This window comes from Giraffa tippelskirchi, chromosome 12 (assembly GCF_054371585.1).
Source record: "Giraffa tippelskirchi isolate mGirTip1 chromosome 12, T2T-mGirTip1v1.2.pri, whole genome shotgun sequence".
Classification (NCBI taxonomy): domain Eukaryota; kingdom Metazoa; phylum Chordata; class Mammalia; order Artiodactyla; family Giraffidae; genus Giraffa; species Giraffa tippelskirchi.
This window is the reverse complement of record NC_137286.1, coordinates 58,810,391-58,829,832: the sequence shown is the minus strand read 5'-3', so window position 1 is coordinate 58,829,832 and position 19,442 is coordinate 58,810,391. Positions and strand designations below refer to the sequence as shown.

Here is a 19,442-nt window from a genome sequence, read left to right as displayed (position 1 = left end):
TTCTTCACGTTTGTATCTGCCTCTAGGGCAAAGCAGGCCCTCAAACAGCTGATGAACTGCTAAAAGGAGGGCATGTGAGTAACACTGCAAGGTAGACTTTTTTTCATCTCTGATCTAAGGTCGGCTTGTAGATATTATAGGCTGAGTGCTTTCTAAGTGCTTTGATCTCTCAATCCTTAAAACTCTGCATTGCGATATATGTTATTTAGCCTGTTTTATAGATGAGGAAACTGAGTTTTCTCAGGGAGCAACTCCTCAGAATTCCAACCCAACTGGACGACTTCAAAGCCTGTGCATTGTTCTACAGTGCAGTCTTTCATGAACCTCAGTAGGGCCCCTGTTTCTTCCTATTACTATTTAAATAGTAGGCAAAGCTTACACAAATTTAAGACCACAAAGCAAAGCCCACACTCCTTGATGGTTAGATCCAGTAAGAGAATACAGCATACCCTGATGGCTTTCCTTCTAATCCTGCAGAGATGGGTGGGATCGACTGCTTTAAAAACGTCATTACACTGTTAAAATGCAGTTTGGCAGATGAAATCTACCCAAATGAAATCTGAAAGCTGTCAATAATAAATAATGGTAATGGTTTTCCCAATGCATTCATCGGCAGTACAGGATAATTTTCTCACACATACTCCCTTCAGTACCTTTTATCTACAATTAAAAGCAAATGACATACTTAATATTAGCTGTATACAACTGCATCTGCATAAGAGTTTTCTGACAGGTAAACACCAATCCACTCTATTACTGTTTAAAGCAAACAAACCTTTCCACCTTAAGAAAATTTCACACATTTTTAAGCAGATGTGTTTTAAAGGGAAAGGAGTACCTTCGATTGACTTCCGTACTTAACTCGGTGGAATACCCATTCCAACTTCCTAATATTGGAGATTAGAGGATTAAAATCGTACATTAAAAGCGTTTGTTAAGGTTATTTTCTCAGTACTGAGAAGGCTGGCAGCAGTCAGGCAAAACACATGCCATTTTGCCGAGTTAACCAAGCACTCTCGCCGTTAGAGTTTGGAAGCAGCGAGACTAGTAGAAAGGATTTCACAGACCCGGTGAAGGGATTCTGCGACCACCTAGGGCTAGGAGGGCCCGGCGGCAGTGGCGACCCGAGGCCCGGGTGGGCCCGCTCGGTCCGGGGTCCACTTGCTGCGGCCCGACGCCTCTGCCAGGCTCGGCCTGCCTGGCCAGGGGCCGGGCCAGAGGGCACGGCTACGTGAGACACCCGAAGCGGCGAAGCACCACACTCACCTCCGCCGGCGGAGCCAGCGCTCCCGAGCTGAGGGGCGCCGTACGGCCAACCCGGGCTCCGCAGGAGGGGCGGGGCGCCGGCGGCGACGGGGCGGGGCGCTGGCGAAAGCGGGGCGGGCGGGGCGGGACCCCCTCTTCAGAGGTTTTGGGGAGGAGTGAGCCCAGGAGAAGAAGCTCGCGATAACATGCCCCTGTGGTCGCCGTCTTACGATAGGTCGAGCGAGATGCTCGTTTTCCAAGAGGCGTGCCTATTGGTCAAAACTGCGGCTTCTCAGCGACTGGCCCCGCCTCCGGCTCGGTCCTTGCTTCCGGCTCTGGCATCGGGAGGTAACCGTTGAGATGGACTTTTGTGCTGAGTTTTGAGAGGGTGGTTTAGCTGGCTCCGGCCTCAGGGACCGTCAGTAACTTATCAGTTCTTTCATTCATACGTTCACTGACGACGCACTCGTCCTCCTATTCGATACATACGTTGAGAAATTACAAGAATAACACCCAGTGTGTACCAGGCAACGTTATAAGATCTGTGCAGAGGTTATCTCACTTACGCTCATGGCAATCCTATGACACAGATACTATTATTATACTCGTTTGACGGATGAAAAACTGAGACCCGATGGTTTTCTGTAATATGGCCAAGGTTAGTGATCAAGTAGTAAGCTTATTAAAGCACAGTATAAAAAGAAGTCACTGCGCGCTGGCAAGTTCGTTCCAAACTTGAGGCAGTAACCTAGTCTCTGCTCTTGAAATACTTGAAGTGTGCTGCGAGAAACTATTGTTAAAAGGACACTAACAACTTAGTAAAACACTCTGGCAGTTCCTAGCATAACTGAGTAGTCTATCAATAAATATTTAAGAATATTCCCGTGTCAGCAGAAAGAGTCATAAAAGGAAGAATCTTTCATGCTGGTAAAAAGGAAAAAAAGAAAAATCCAAGCATTGTTAGGAACAGTAAAAAATACTTTTTAAAGTTTCTTGCTTGTTAATATGACAACGTTTCTTCTGAAATGAAGTTTTAAAAAAAATTCCTCTCACAAAACAACTGTTATTTATTCCTTGAAAAGCTTGATGTTGATTCAACTACTGGTTCATTGTCAAGCGATCTTGACTTTATAGATTTATATTGATTTACTTAATAACTGTTAGAGATAACCTACAAAGCACTTATATTAAGTAAAAATAAGATCTATGGCAAAATAACTTCTGCCCTCTGAAACTGACACAAAGGTAGCCATGTGACTCTTTGTATTAATATATTATCCTATGCGTGCCCTGCTCAGTGGCGTCAGACTGCCACACCACCCACTATAGGCGGCCAGGCCCCTCTGTCCATGGAATTTTCCAGGCAAGAATACTGGAGTGGGTTGCCATTTCCCCACCTAGTGATCGAACCTGCGTCTTCAGAATCGCAGGCAGATTCTTTACCACTGAGCAACCTCGGAAACCCATATTATCCTATGGACGCTCTTAAAAGTTGTCTGAATTTGTCAAGTGTCAGTTTCACATTTTGCCTCACTCAAAACAAGGCGGGCAGGGAGATCCTCTAATCCAAACGAGTAGTTTGGCAGTCTTTGGTAAACTTTAACATCAACGGGCAGTGATACCACTTTAAGAAAATTCCAAGGAAAAGACCAACCCCGTTTAAAAATTCCCACCTCTGGCTCCCGAGGATTGGGTTGCAAACTTACACAAAATACTCTTCTCCACTCCCTATTGGTGCATAATCTATCAGTCATTCTCCCTGGAATTTAGTGTGGTACCAGGTCGCTTTACGGGAAAAGACTGCTCCAATTGAGCCTGGAATTGCCCAACTTTAGACTTTTATCATGGTGCTCAATCTGTAAAAAGAATCACCAAACTGATAAAACCAGTACAGCGTGGATCAAATTGGTAAATCAGGCTGCCGAGACAACTGTCTAATTCGATCGAAAAAGAAACGGACAACTCTCAAGCACACAGGGTAATTGACAAAGGATTTTACGACACAGTGAGAGATGTGAGAGTTAAACTTTTCTGATTTTTTTTTTCCTTTTGCTAGTTTTAAAGGCGTAGATGTCAAAGGAAAAGCAAACTGCTGGCATAATGCAAGAACGGCAGGAGGAGAGTTTTTCAGAGGGTGTTTTTCTTTTAGAAAACATTCGCAGATTAGCAACGGATTTTTGAATGGTAAAGGGAACAAGGTAATAAAATTTACTAAAGATTGTTTTATACTCTAAGAATCTGTGGTTTGTTATTGCTTTAATATGGATTTAGAGGAACATTTACTAATGTTATTGTAATTATTAGGGGAAATAGATATTTTTGTTTGTATATTATCATACCTAGCATAATAGGCAATCCAGCTGTTAAAAGATATCATCTTTGGACCCAAGTTTTGTGTATATATGTAGATCTGGAGATCCAGGGACAGATCTGCTAATGACAAGGGAAAACATAATATTGGTATATGAAATAGAATCAGAAGGTAATGAATGTAAGGATAAATTCTCAAAAACAAAGTCCAGCATTTATATTTTCAAGAAATATATTTTCACTAAAACTAAAATATAAGTTCAGGAAATATTGATAAATGAGGATGATGTATATTAAAGCTTAATTTGGAATAGCAGCATTTAAAAAAAATCCAGCCCAATGTAAAATTCCAAAATGTAGAAACTTAATGATTCTTCAAACATTAATTCAGCTACTAAATTTACCTAGTGGCACATTTATTCCTCTACGAGGCCTAACTAAAGAGTAGGTATGCAATAAATATTTCTTGAGTGTCCTCTATTAATCCGTATATGGGTATATAAAATAATGAAATACAGTCTCTAAAGAAGCTCATACTCTACTACCTGGGAGAAGGGGATTCAAAAAAAAAGTTTAATGAAGACTTCTGGATAGTTCTTGGTGCATAGATGACTGTTGTAGACCGTAGGTTCTTCAGGTGCTTAGGCCAGTAGAGCAGAAATATTCAGGGAGAGTTTCACAGTGGTGTTAAGACCCTTTTGGGGCTTGAGCAATGGGCAAAATTTCAGTCAAAAAAGAAAAGAAATAGCATCCCAGGTAGTGGGTGAGTTGTTAGCGAATATGTGCAGCATAAAGAATACTTAACTCTGAGGCAAAGGAAGCTTCATTTGGGGATCTTGTTTTAATTTTCAAAAAAGAAAAAAGCGTGAGAATGTTACACAAAAAGTCAAAATTTCCAGAAGTTTGGTCCTGGATTTTAAAGGTAATATTTGAAAATGATAAGACTGACATTGCAAGAACAGAGACCAGAAGCTAGGGGACTAAAATATTAATACTATAAATAATGGAGTGTAGATTGGTAGCAGCCTCATGAGACGTTTTCTCCAAATACCATCACATGGTTGAATAACTAAATCTTGATGCATTTCTTTCTTTTATTCTAAAGCATTGATCTTATTTTTTGTTTAGCACTACTAATGTAAATTTTACATTATTTATTATTATGCATAATAATATATAACAAGGTATTATTTATAGATAAGGTGATAGTTGTGGTGCTATAAAACAGTAAAAGTGATTATTTACATTGCATCAGTTTTTGCTCCTTTTTCCTCAGAATTTACCTGTGTTTCTTGGTTCTATTTAACTGAACTGAGGGAACGTCAACCAAATAAAAAGCTGTGACTCAAGAATACCATGGGAAGACGGGAGATATTAGTACTCAGACTGTAGGCTTTCACCTGACCTGTTTCTCTGAGACAAAATTCAATTCCATATACTCCATGAGCTGCTACCATGTACCGGATGATATTCTTCCAGTGGTGGGCAAAAAAAAAAAAATGGAGAATCAAGGACCACCTCCTCTCCAAAAAGCAAATTGCTTCAGGGATACCAAGCAGAATGTTTGTCTCCTGCTTCAAAATGTGCTTCAAAGAATCTGACGGTCATCTATCCTAAATTCTTGATTAGTGGTTCTTAATCAGTTAGACGGAGAAAGAGGTTGTCTCTAGTTGTGGAAAAGAACCCTGAGACAAGGCCCCTTGATGGCAGATGTGGCAGACTGCAATGTTCACCAAGTATTCCATTTACTCCCCTGGGTATGTAGCCCTCTTTGCAGTTAGGGAGCAAATGAAATGTTAGTGCAAGTAAGTTGGGTCACGTATGGGCAATGATAGTGAAAAGCCCATGCACAGTTTTTCCATCTCTGTTACTCTGCCATGACTCCTGTTGATGTACGGTTAAACCTTGGTCAACCTAGGTCTCTTGAGAGACTCTGGATCAGACATTCCCACTCCCCACCTCCATCTACACCCACTACTAAATCAAGTGGGTCTGTAGCACATAGGAGTTAGTGTCTTACCTCATCATAGCCTAATAAATGATTCTGACTACATAAGGCAACTTTTTCCCTGGAGATGTTGGCGTTTCATGTAAGTTTTCTTAAGGAAAAAATGCCCTAATCAACTGCGTTTCATCTATCAAGTGGATGATATGTTTGGGAAAAGTCATACTGTAAAGATGCTTTAATTTTCTGTCCAGTAAACATTTATTGAGGCTTGTTAGGTGTCAGGCACTAATGCCATGTGACTCGTCTATGTGTAGAGCCAGAATATTAAGACTGGTTTTCAAACTTTTGGGAACCTCTGTCATATTGTTTTTGTGGATCAGGGCTGCCGGCCCTATCTTGTAAAAGTCTTGTAGTTAGAAGATTTATTTATAAAAGTCAGAATTGCATATAAAACGGCATGGTGGTGTGATATCTATTTTTTAACAGTAAGGTATAACTTATACATACTATAAAACTCACTCTACGGATATAACTCAATGATTTTTTTAAAGAAAATTTACAGAGTTGTATAGCTAGCTGCTGCTGCTGCTGCTGCTAAGTTGCTTCAGTTGTGTCCCACTCTGTGCGACCCCATAGACAGCAGCCCACCAGGCTCCCCGGTCCCTGGGATTCTCCAGGCAAGGATACTGGAGTGGGTTGCCATTTCCTTCTCCAATGCACGAAAGTGAAAAGTGAAAGTAAAGTCACTCAGTCGTGTCTGACTCTTCGCGACCCCATGGACTGCAGCCTACCAGGCTCCTCCGTCCGTGGGATTTTCCAGGCAAGAGTACTGGAGTGGGGTGCCATTGCCACCACATTCCAATTTTAGAAAAATGTCCATCACTGTAAAAAGATACCTCATGCCCATTTGCAAGCACTCCTCATTCTTACCCCCAGCCCAGGCAACCAATAATAAATTTTCTGTCTCTATAGACTTGCCTTTTCTGGACATTTAATACAGATGGAATTATACAATATGTGGTATTTTGCATCTGGCTTCCTTCACTCAGCGTAAGGTTTTTGAGACTTCACCATGTTGTCGTGTGTGTCGGTCCTTCATTCCTTTTGTTTTTTTATTGAAGTATAGTTGATTTAGAATATTAGTTTTCAAATATACAACATAGCGATTCAGGATTTTCTTAGATTATACTCCATTTAAAGTTACTGTAAAATAATGGCTTTATTTCTCTGTGCTGTACAATATACCCTTGTTGCTTGTTTGATACATAGTAGTTTACATCTCTTAACCCCATACCTGAATCTCACTCCTCCCTGCTTTCCCCTCTGCACTGGTAACCACTGGTTTGTTCTCTATATTTTTAACTCTGTTTCTATTTTGTTATATTCATGCAATTCTTTTATCTTTTAGATTCCACATGTAAGTGATAACATGCTATTTGTCTTTGACTTATTTCACTAAGCATAATAACCTCTAGGTCCGTCCATGTTGCTGCAAATGGCAGAATTCCATTATTTTTTATGACTGAGTAATAATCCATTCTGTGTATATATACAACATAATTTTTTATGTATTCATCTGTTAATGATTGCTTCCAAATCTTGGTTATTGTAAATAATGCTGCTATGAACATTGGGTGCATGTATATTTTGTTCTGTTTTCTTCAGATATATGAATGGAATTATTGTTGGATCATATGGTAGTTCTATTTTTAGTCTTTTGAGGACCCTCCATACTGCTTTTCATAGTAGCTGCACAAATTTACATTCTCACCAATCATATATAAGGTTCCTTTTACTCCACATCCCCACCAGCATTTGTTATTTGTGGTCTTTTTGATGATAGTCATTCTGTCAGGTGTAAGGTGATATCTCATTGTGTATTTGATATGCATTTTTCTGAAGATTAACAGTGTTGTACATCTTTTCATGTGCCTGTATGTCTTCTTTGGGAAAAATGTCTATTCGGTTCTTATGCTCATTTTCAGCTGAGTTGTTTGTTTTTTGATACTGAGTTATGTGAGCTGATTATATGTTTCAGATAGTTACCTGTTGTTGCTCATGTCATTTGCAGATATTTTCTCCCATTCTGTAGCTTGTCTTTCATTTTGTCAGTGGTTGTCTTTGCTGTGCAAAAACCTTCAAGTTTAATTAGGTTCCATTTGTTTATTTTTGCTTTTATTTCTTTTACTTGAGGAGACAGATCCAAAAAAAAAAATTCTACAATTTACATCAAAGAGCGTTCTGCCTAAGTTTTCTTTAATTAAGGAGTTTTATGGTTTCAGATATTACATTTAGATCTTTAACTCATTGTAAGTTTATTTTTGTGTCTAATGTGAGAACATGTTCTAATCTCGTTTTCTACACATAGTTGTCCAGTTTCTCCAACACCACTTATAGAAAAGACTATCTTTTCTCCATTGTATATTCTTGCCTCCTTTGTTGTAAATTAACTGACCATAAGTGTGTGGGTTTATTTGGGGGGCTCTCTATTCTGTTTTTGCCAGTACCATGCTGTTTTGATTACTGTAGCTTTGTAGTAGTCTGAAATCAGGAAGTGTGATACCTCCAGCTTGGTTCTTCTTTTCTCAAGATTACTTGGGCAATTTAGGATCTTTTGTTGTTCCATTATATATTTCAGGATTATTTGTTCTAATTCTGTGAACTATTTCATGGGTATTTTGATGGAAATTACATTAAATGTGGTGATTGCTTTGGGTAGTATGGACATTTTAACCGTATCAATTCCCTGAATCCAAGAACACATGATCTCTTTTCATTTCCTACATCATTGTTTCATAGTTTTCAAAGTTTAAGTCTTTTACCTTTTTGGTTAAGTTAATTCTTATGTATTTTATTCTTTTTGATGCAATTTTAAATGAAATTATTTTTTCTCCTTTTGATAGTTCATTATAAGTACATAGAAAAACAACAGATTTCTATATATTAATCTTATATCATGCAACTTTGCTGAATTCATTTATTAGTTCTTTTGGTGGACATTTTTAGTGTTGTCTGTGTATAGTATCATGTCATCTGAAAATAGTGACAGTTTTACTTCTTCCCTTCCAATTTAGATGCCTTTTATTTTTTTTCCTCTCTGATTGGTGTGCCTAGAGCTTCTGATACTATGTTACATAGAGGTGGTGAGAGTGGACAACTTTGTCTTGTTAATTTTAGAGGAAATACTTTCAGTTTTTCCCCAATGAGTATGATGTTAGCTGTGAGTTTGTCATAAATGGCCTCATTATGTTGAGATATGATAACTCTATAACAACCTTGATGAGAGTTTTTACCATGAAAGGATGTTGAATTTTGTCAAATGCTTTTTTCTCTCTCTATTGAGATTGTCCTATGATTTTTATCCTTTCTTTTATTAATGTGGTATATCATATTGATTGATTTCTAATTATTGAACCATCCTTACATCCCTGGAATAAATCTCACTTAATCATGGTGTATGATCCTTTTTATATATTGTTGAATTTGGCTTGCTAATATTTTGTTAAGGCTTTTTAGATCTACTGTCATCAGAAATATTGGCTTAACATTTTCCTTTTTTGTATTATCCTTGTCTAGTTTTGGTATCAAGGTAATGGCAGCTTCAAGGAATGAATTTGGGAGTGTTCTGCCCTCCTAAATTTTTTGGAATAATTTGAGAAGAATGGGTATTAGCTCTTTTTTATATGTTTAGCAGAATTCCCCTGTGAAACCACTCAGTCCTGGACTTTGGTTTCTCGGGAATTTTTTTTATTACAATTTCAATATCACTACTAGTGATTGGGCTTCCCAGGTGTCTCTAGTGGTAAAGAACCCACCTGCCAATGCAGTTGACATAAGAGAGGTGGGAGTTTTAGTAGTATATTGTTTGACCTCCATATGCTTGTGCTTTTCCCATTGTTCTTCCTCTAACAATTTATAGTTTCATACCATTGTGATCAGAAAAATGCTTGATACAATTTCTGTCCTTTTAAATGTGTGGAAACTTGTTTTGTGGCCTAGTTTATGATCAATCTTGGAGAACATTTCATGCACACTTGAAAAGAATGTGTATTCTGCTGTTTGAGGTTGGAACGGCCTGTAGATGGGGCCTTCCCAGGTGGCTCAGTGGTAAAGAATCCGCCTGCCAGTGCAGGAGATGCAGGAGATGTGAGTTTGATCCCTGAGACAGGAAGATCCCCTGAAGTTAGGAAATGACAACCCACTCCAGTATTCTTGCTTGGAAAATTCCATGGACAGAGGAGCCACACAGCCTACAGTCCATGGGATCATAAAGAGTTGTACTCGACTGAGCAACTGAACATGCACACATGAACATCCTGTAGATATCTCTAAAAATCAACTTGTCTGTGGTGTCATTTAAGACAACTGTTGCCTTATTGATTTTCTGTGGATAATCTGTCCATTGATGTATGTGGGGGGTTAAAATCCCCTCCTATTATTGGATTATTGTCAGTTTCTCCCTTGATGTCATTTAATATTTACTTTATATATTTAGGTGCTTCTGAGTTGGACGCATCTATGTTAAGAAGTGTGATATCCTCTTTTTTTACTTTTCCCTTTATCAATATATGATGCCATTCTTTATCTTTTTTATAGACTGTTTTTAAATCTATTTTGTCTGATATGAGTTTTCCATAACTTTTTCCATTTGCTCACTTTCAGTCTGTGTGTGTCTTTTGCTCTCGACTGAATCTCTTATAAGCAGCATATAGATGTATCTTGTTTTGTTATCATCAGCTACCCTATGTCTTTTGGTTGGAGCATTTAGTCCATTGACATTTCAAATAACCATTGATATGTACTTATTCCTATTTTATTGGTTGTTTTCCAGTTGTTTGTACTTCTCTGTTTATTTCTTCTTTTTCTTTTTTTTTTATTACTTCCTTTGTAATTTGATGATTTTCTTTAGTGGTACACTTGTATTCCTTTCTAGTTTTTGTGTATATACTATAGGTTTTTATTTGTGGTTACCTATATATATTAACCTACAACTATATCTATATGTTTTTTTAAAGCTATTCCTTTAAGTTCAAATGCATTCTACAAGATCTACATTTTTTTTACTCTCCATCCACTTGAAAATTTTTACTTTTGATGTCATATTTTACATATTTGATGTCGTATCTTCATTTCTATCCTTTTACTGATTCTTATCACTGTAGTTGATTCTACAATTTTTCTTGCTTTTGATTTTCATTCTACCTTATTTAAGTGGTTGCTATTCAACCTTTACTATATATTTGCCTATACTAGTGGTTTTTTTCCTTTCCTATAGATTCGTGGGCTTCCCTAGGGGCTCAGTTGGTAAAGAATCTGCCTGCAATGTAGGAGACCCAGTTTGGATCCCTGGATTGGGAAGATCCCCTGGAGAAGGGGGTGGATATCCATTCCAGTATTCTTGCCTGGAGAATTCCATAGACAAAGGAACCTGGCGAGCTACAGACCAGGGGGTCACAAACAACTGGATGGGACTGAGTGATTCTTACTTTAGATTCTTACTTCTTGTTGTAACATTTTCTTTTCCACCTAGAGAAGACCTTTTTACATTTCTTTTAAGGTAGCTTTATTACTAATAAACTCTTTTAGCTTTTGCTTCTTTTAGAAGTTCTTTATCTCTCCTTCAATTGTTAATGCTAATCTTACTGAACAGCATATCCTAGTAAACAGATTTTTTCCCTTTCAGCACTTTGAGCATATCACACCACTTCCTTCTGGCCTGCAAAGTTTCTTTAGAAAAATAAAGTGATAATCTTATGGAGGGTTCCCTTGTATATGACTCTTTGTTTTCTTCCTGCAGCCTTTAATATTCTCTCTTTAAATTTTGCCATTTTAGTCACAATATTTCTTCACTTTAGCTCAGTTCAGTCACTCAGTCCTGTGTCCGATTCTTTGCAACCCCGTGGAATGCAGCACACCAGGCCTCCCTGTCCATCACCAACTCCAGGAGTTTACTGAAACTCATATCCATTGAGTCAGTGATGCCATTCAACCATCTCGTCCTCTGTCATCCCCTTCTCTTCCGCCTTCAATCTTTTCCAGCATCAGGGTCTTTTCCAATGACCCTGTTCTTCACGTCAGGTAGCCAAAGTATAGGAGTTTCAGAATCAGCATCAGTCATTCCAATGAATATTCAGGACTGATTACCTTTAAATTCAGTTCAGTCTCTCAGTCATGTCCGACTCTTTGCTACCCCATGAATTGCAGAACGCCAGGCCTCCCTGTCCATCACCAACTCCCGGAGTTTACCCAAACTCATCCAGCCATCTCATCCACTGTCGTCCCCTTCTCCTCCTGCCCCCAATCCTTCCCAGCATCAGGGTCTTTTCCAGTGAATCAACTCTTCACATGAGATGGCCAAAGTATTGGAGTTTCAGCTTCAACATCAGTCCTTCCAATGAAAACCCAGGACTGATCTCCTTTAGGATGGACTGGTTAGATCTCCTTGCAGTCCAAAGGACTCTCAAGAGTCTTCTCCAACACCACAGTTCAAAAGCATCAATTCTTCGGCGCTGAGCTTTCTTTATGGTCCAACTCTCACATCCATGACTCACATACATGACTACTGGAAAAACCATAGCTTTGACTAGATGGACATTTGTTGGAAAAGTAATGTCACTGCTTTTTAATATCCTGTCTAGGTTGATCATAACTTTTCTTCCAAGGAGCAAGCGTCTTTTAATTTCATGGCTGCAGTCGCCATCTGCAGTAATTTTGGAGCCCCCAAAAATAAAGTCTGCTACTGTTTCCCCATCTATTTGCCATGAAGTGATGGGACCAGATGCCATGATCTTAGTTTTCTGAATGTTGAATTTTAAGCCAACGTTTTCACTCTCCTCTTTCACTTTCATCAAGAGGCTCTTTAATTCCTCTTCACTTTCTGCCATAAGGGTGGTGTCATCTGCATATCTGAGATTATTGATATTTCTCCCAGCAATCTTGATTCCAGCTTGTGCTTCATCCAGTCCAGTGTTTCTCATGATGTACTCTGCATATGAGTTAAATAAGCAGGGTGACAATATACAACCTTGATGTACTCCTTTTCCTGATTTGGAACCAGTCTATTGTTCCATGTCCAGTTCTAACTGTTGCTTCTTGGCCTGCATACAGAGTTCTCAGGAGGCAGGTCAGATGTTCTGTTATTCCCATCTCTTGAAGAATTTTCCACAGTTTGTTATGAGCCACACAATCAAAGACTTTGGCATAGTCCATAAAGCAGAAATAGATGTTTTTCTGGAACTCTCTTGCTTTTTTGATGATCCGATGGATGTTGGCAATTTGATCTCTGGTTCCTCTGCCTTTTCTAAATCCAGCTTGAACATCTGAAAGTGCATGGTTCATGTACTGTTGAAACCTGGCTTAGAGAATTTTGAGCATTACTTTGCTAGTATGTGAGATGAGTGCAATTGTGTAGTAGTTTGAACATTCTTTGGCATTGCCTTTGGGATTGGAATAAAAACTGACCTTTGCCAGTCCTGTGGCCACTGCTGAGTTTTCCAAATTTGCTGGCATATTGACTGCAGCACTTTCACAGCATCATCTTTCAGGGTTTGAAATAGCTCAACTGGAATTGTATCACCTCCACTAGCTTTGTTCGTAGTGATGCTTCCTAAGGCCCACTTAACTCACATTCCAGAATGCCTCGCTCTAGGTGAGTGATCACCTCATCGTGATTATCTGGGTCATGAAGATCTTTTTTGCATAGTTTTTCTGTGTATTCTTGCCATGTCTTCTAAATATCTTCTGCTTCTGTTAGGTCCGTACTGTTTCTGTCCTTTATTGTGCTCATTTTTGCATGAAAAGTTCTCTTCGTATCTCTTATTTTCTGGAAGAGATCTCTAGTCTTTCCCATTCTATTGTTTACCTCTATTTCTTTGCATTGATCACTGAGGAAGGCTTTCTTATCTCTCCTTGCTATTCTTTGAAACTCTGCATTCAAATGGGTATATCTTTCCTTTTCTCCTTTGCCTTTCACTTCTCTTGTTTTCATAGCTATTTATACAGCCTCCTTAGACAACCATTTTGCCTTTCTTGGGGATGGTCTTGATGACTGCCTCCTGTACAATGTCATGAACCTCCATCCATAGTTCTTCAGGCACTCTGTCTATCAGATCTAATCCCTTGAATATATTTGCCACTTCCACTGTATAATCGAAAGGGATTTGATTTAGGTCATACCTGAATGGTCCAGTGGTTTTCCCTACTTTTTTCAGTTTCAGTCTGAATTTGGCAATAAGGAGTTCATGATCTGAGCCACAGTTGGCTCCCGTTCTTGTTTTTGCTGACTGTATAGAGCTTCTCCATCTTTGGCTGCAAACAGTATAATCAGTCTGATTTTGGTATTGATCATCTGGTGATGTCCATGTGTAGAGTCTTCTCTTGTGTTGTTGGAAGAGGGTGTTTGCTATGACCAGTGCATTCTCTTGACAGAACTCTATTAGCCTTTGCCCTGCTTCATTCTGTACTCCAAAGCCAAATTTGCCTGTTACTCTGGGTCTTTCTTGACTTCCTACTTTTGAATTCCAGTCCCCTATAATGAAAAGGATATCTTTTTTGGGTGTTAGTTCTAGAAGGTCTTGTAGGTCTTCATAGAACCATTTGACTCAGCTTCTTCAGCATTACTGGTCAGGGCATAGACTTGGATTACTGTGATATTGAATGATTTGCCTTGGAGATGAACAGAGATCATGCTGTCGTTTTTGTGATTGCATCCAAGTACTGCATTTTGGACTTTTTGGACTCTTTTGTTGACTATGATGGCTACTCCATTTCTTTTAAGGAGTTCTTGCCCACAGTAGTATATATAATGGTCATCCGAGTTATATTCACCCATTCCAGTCCATTTTATTTCGCTGATTCCTCAAATGTGTATGTTCAGTCTTACCATGTCTTGTTTGACCACTTCTAATTTGCCTTGATTCATGGAGCTAACATTTCAGATTCCTATGCAATATTGCTCTTTACAGCATCAGAATTTACTTCCATCACCAATCACATCCACAACTGTGTGTTGTTTTTACTTTGGCTCCATCTCTTCATTCTTTCTGGAGTTATTTCTTCTCTGATCTCCAGTAGCATATTGGGCACCTACTGACCAGAGGAGTTCATCTTTCAGTGTCCTATCTTTTTGCCTTTTCATACTGTTCATGGGGTTCTCCAGGCAAGAATACTGAAGGGGTTTGCCATTCCCTTCTCCAGTGGACCACGTTTTGTCAGAACTTTCCACCATGACCCGTCTGTCTTGGGTGGCCCTACACAACTTGGCTCGTGCTTTCATTGGGTTAAACAAGGCTGTGGTGCATGTGGTTCATTTATTGGTATCAGTCTATTTGGGTTCATCTTGTTTGGCACCCTCTGTGCTTCCTGTGTTTGGATATCTGTTTCCTTCAGGTTTGTAAAGTTTTCAGCTATAATTTCTTGAAATACATCTTCAACCCCCTTCTCTCTCTCTTCTCCTTCTGGGGACCCTGTAATGGGAACATTGGTAGCATGATTATTACCCCAAAGATCCCTGAAATTGTTCTTATTTTATGAATTTGTTGTTATATTTGCTATTTTGATTGGGTGATTTCCTTTATTCTCTCTTCCAGATCACTTGCACTTTCTTCTGTATCATGTAGTCTATTAATTCCTTCTAGCATGTCAGTTATTGTACTCTTCAGTTCTGATGGGTTTTTAAAATATTTTTTTGTTCCATGTTAAAATTCTCATTCTGTTCATCTATTCTTTATTCAGTTAGCATTCTTATTACTACCAGGTCAGTTTATTTCTCTTCCTTAGTTCTTACCTTGTTGCAACAAAAATTTGGAACAAGAAACTAAAGAGTTAAAACAACAGACAAGTTACAGCTCAGTTCAGCTCAAGCAGACAGATATTTTATTAGACAGACACTCCCAAGACATGGGAAGTTGCTGGCCCCAAAGAAATCTTTTTTTCTCTCTTGGCTTCCCTGTTTTTATACTTCCAGACTCTTCCTTTTGGTAATGCCCTGGGCAAAATAGGGCTTGTACGCATAACCAATCAATGAAGTGGAGTGCACATGGGCATACGCTCAAGGCTGAGTAACTATTGTAAGTTATATAAAAGCAGTCTGTGTTGTTTATGTCTTCCCATAATTCAGTCTACATCTATTATAATCAAATATAGAGTTTTTATAAACCCTTAATGGGTTCCTAGTTGCCTAAGATTACTTGGAGAAGCCCCTGTGCTTATTTTGTATCCACTGTGTGCCTAGGGCCCATGTGCAGGAGTTGGAAAAGTCTCTATGGTTATTTTTGTAGCATATCTGTGAGCTCTTCTGGGTGTGTCTGGGATGGTTTTAGAGATCAGCTTGCATCTCTTTCAGCCAGGCCACCCCCTTGTCACTCTTGTCTAACTTCCTACCTAACATTACCAATACTTCAAATTCTTTATATGGTGACCTGTTTATATGTTTCTCTTGTAGTTTTTTCAAGGATTTTCTCTTTCTCTTTAAATTATAACAAATACCCCTGTCCTCTCATTTTGTTTAACTTCTCTGTTTCTATGAAATTAGGTGAAATAGTTACCTATTTCAGTCTTGAAGGCGTGTCCTTATGTGGGAGCATCCCTGTGCAGTCTGCATTCCCTGGTGGCTTTGTTGGTAGAGCTGGATTTGACATGAACACGAGTCATGTCTAGCTTAGGGTGGGTTTGCAGCTCCCATCTTGGTAGGAGGTTGGATAGAAATGGAGTGGCGAGAATCAGAGAGATGTGAGCTGAGGCTTCCCGTCTGCTCAGTGACTTTCACCAGCATATTGAAGGCAGGAGAAAGTCTTAAGTTGCTGGAGCGGAAACCCTGAGGCTCAGGTCCAGGCTGCCTCAGTTCCCTTCAGCTGTGTGCTCTCCCTCCCAGCACCGGCAGCCTTGCCCCAGAGCGGAGCTGCTCTGGAGCAAGAGGGGCTGGTGCGGTCACTCGGCGTGTCAGGGTAAGGGCCGCGGCCATCTAGCTGGGGTCAGATGTCTGTAAGCAGCAGGAATGGCTGCCCGCTGCTGTGCTCATGTGCCACTTCAGGCCCAAGCATCCTTTGTCTGTGACAGCTGGGCCCTCCCCACAGCCTCCACCACCCCCATCGCAGTGTGAAGATGGGCGCACCACAGAGCAGGCAGGGCCTGTGTGGGCTCTCAGCATGTGTCAGGATGTGAGCTGTGGTGGTCCAGCCACAGACAGAGACGGGGCTCTTCTGATGAGCTTCCTCTGTTAGCACAGACAGTGGCTGCCCCTATCCTGCTTGATGGTTCTTCAGGTCTAAGCCAAGTCTGTGTATCACAGCTAGGCTCCAGAGCAAGCGTGGAATGTTCACTCAGTTCAGGCTGGTTGTGGGAAGCCAGCCAGATACTTGCACGGCCCTCAGTCTGCTCCCTCTGCTCTGCCTTGGGAGCGAGCAAGTGGGCATTCAGTCCTCGTGAGTGGAATTCAGGCTTCCTACAGCCCTCCTGTTAGTCCCACTGGTCCTCCAACCAGCTGTGGGGACTTCCCTGCCCGGTATCAGACCCCAAGGCTGGGACACCCAATATTGTTGCTCAAACCATGAACACCCCAGGGAGGATTGCCACTCACGTGATCTCCCCTTTCCTCTGAATTTCCTTTCAAGGGCACAGGTACCGCCTTGATTTCATGTCTTCTCTTCTTTCCTGATTCAGTGTGGATCTTTCTTACAGCCTTGCTTATATAGAGATATTTTTGGTCTCCAGTTAATTTTCAGTCAGAATCATCCTCATTTAGATGTATTTCTGATGTACTTATGGGTGGAGGTGAGTTTTGCTTCCCCTTGTGGCTCAGCTGGTAAACAATCTGCCTGCAATGCGGGGACCTGGGTTCGATCCCTGGGAAAATCCCCTGGAGAATGGAAAGGCTACGCACTCCAGTATTGTGGCCTGGAGAATACTGGGTAGCAAAGAGTCAGACACGACTGAATGATTTTCACTTTCACTCCACCATCTTAGTCAGTTCCATTCTCACTCATTCATATTACTAAATAATATTCCATTGTATGGACACTACCACATTGGTTTTATCCACTCAGAAGTTGATAAACATTTACACTACTTTCAGTTTTTAGCTATTATAAATAATAGTGCTGTGAAGATGTTTACAAGGTTTTGTGTGAATGTGCTTTTAGTTCTCTTGGGTATATACCTAGAAGTGGAATTGCTGAGTCATATGGAAACTATATGTTCAACTTTTTGAAGAATTACTCAACTGCTTTCTAAAGTGAATTAATAATTTTACATTCCAACAATGTTGTATGAGGATTCCAACTTCTCCACATCTTCACCAGCACTTCCAAATGTCTGTCTTTTTGTGTATAGTCACTCTGATGGTGTGAAGTGATTCTCATTATAGTGTTGATTTGCATTTTCTTACTGACTAATAATGGTAAGTTTTTTAATTCTTTTTCTTTTTTTTTTTAACACCAAAAGCATTTTGTATTGGAGTATAGCTGATTAACAATGTTGTGGTAGTTTCTAGTGAATAGCGAAGGGACTCAGCCTTACAAACATGTACCCATTCTCCCCCAAGCCCCCTCACATCCAGGCTGGCACGTAACATTGGGTAGAATCCCATGTGCCACACAGCAGGTCTTGGCTTGTTATCCATTTTAAATATTTCAGTGTGTAGATGACCTTTCCAAAGTCCTAACTATCCCTTTCCCCCAGCAACCATAAGTTCGTTTTCTAAGTCTGTGAGTCTCTTTTTGTTTTGTAAGAAAGTTCATGTGTGTCATATCTTTTTTGATTTCACATATAAGGGATGTCATATGATATTTCTCCTTCTCTGTCTGACTGACTTCATTTAGTATGACACTCTCTACATCCATCCATGTTGCTGCAAATTCATTATTTCATTCTTTTTAATGGCTGAATCATATTCCATTGTATATATGTACCACTTTTTCTTTATCCATTCCTCTGTTGATGGACATTTTGATTGCTTCCATGTCTTGGTTATTATAAACAGTGCTCCTACAAACACTGGGGTGCATACATCTTTTTGGGCCATGTTTTTCTCTGATATATGCCCAGGAGTGGGATTGCAAGGTCATATGGTAGCTCTATTTTTAGTTTTTTAAGAAAACTCCATGCTGTTCCCCATACTGATTGTATCGATTTACGTCCCCACTAACAGGAGGGTTCCCTTCTCCCCACACCCTCTCCAGCATTTTGTGTGTGTGTGTGGATTTTTTAATGATGGCATTCTGAGCCATGTGAGGTAATATCTCATTGTAGTTTTGATTTGCATTTTTCTAATAACTAGCAATGTTAAACATCTTTTCATGTGCCTGTTGACCATCTATATGTCCTCTTTGGAGAAATGTCTATTTAGATCTTCTGCCCATTTTTTGAGTGGGTTGGTTGTTTTGATGTTATTAAGCATCATAAACAATTTGTAACTTTGGAGACATCCTTTATCGGTCACATTATTTTCAAATATTTTCTCCCAATCTGTGGGTTGTCTTTTTGTTTTGTTTATTGTTTCCTTTGCTGTGCAAAAGCTTTTGAGTTTAAGTAGGTCCCATTTGCTTATTTTTCCTTTTATTTCCATTATTCTGGGAGATGGATCGAAAAAGATATTGTTGTGATTTATGTCAGAGAGTGTTTTGCTTGTTTTCCTCTATGAGTTTTATAGTGTCTGGTCTCACATTTAGGTTTTTAATTGATTTTGAGCTTATTTTTTGTGTGAAGTTGAGGAATGATCTAATTTCACTTTTTTGACATGTTGCTGTGCAGTTTTCCCAGCACCGTTTGTTGAAGAGACTGTCTTTACAGCATTGTATAGTCCTGCCTCCTTTGTCATAAACCAATTGACCGCAGGTGCATGGGCTTATTTCTGGGTTTTCTATCCTGTTCCATTGAGGTATATGTCTATTTTTGTGCCATTACTATACTGTTTTGATGACTGTAGCTTTGTAGTATAGTCTGA

At 39.6% G+C, this 19,442-nt stretch overlaps 2 protein-coding genes across 59 annotated transcripts in view; one reads left to right on the top strand and one right to left on the bottom strand.

Moving 5' to 3' along the window:
• LRRC28 (leucine rich repeat containing 28) overlaps nucleotides 1–1,429 on the bottom strand; it is a 195,197-nt gene extending 193,768 nt beyond the window's left edge. For 8 of the 15 annotated variants that reach the window (XR_014071621.1, XM_081551293.1, XM_081551295.1 and 5 more), the window contains exon 1: nucleotides 1,267–1,429. The gene's annotated coding sequence lies outside the window, so the exon portion shown is untranslated. Of the gene's footprint in view, nucleotides 1–838 lie in introns of all 15 variants that reach the window. The other 7 variants (XR_014071622.1, XM_081551296.1, XM_081551302.1 and 4 more) reach the window with 4 other exon arrangements.
• Nucleotides 1,430–1,561: 132 nt separating this feature from the next.
• Nucleotides 1,562–19,442, top strand: part of TTC23 (tetratricopeptide repeat domain 23) — a 140,294-nt gene continuing 122,413 nt past the window's right edge. For 9 of the 44 annotated variants that reach the window (XM_081551272.1, XM_081551256.1, XM_081551286.1 and 6 more), the window contains exons 1-2: nucleotides 1,571–1,903; nucleotides 3,302–3,443. Coding sequence is in view for 16 of the 44 variants with exons in the window: in XM_081551250.1 (XP_081407376.1) it covers nucleotides 3,427–3,443 (17 nt within the window). In the remaining 28 variants the exon portion in view is untranslated. Of the gene's footprint in view, nucleotides 3,224–3,301; nucleotides 3,444–4,831; nucleotides 5,313–19,442 lie in introns of all 44 variants that reach the window. The other 35 variants (XM_081551274.1, XM_081551258.1, XM_081551287.1 and 32 more) reach the window with 10 other exon arrangements.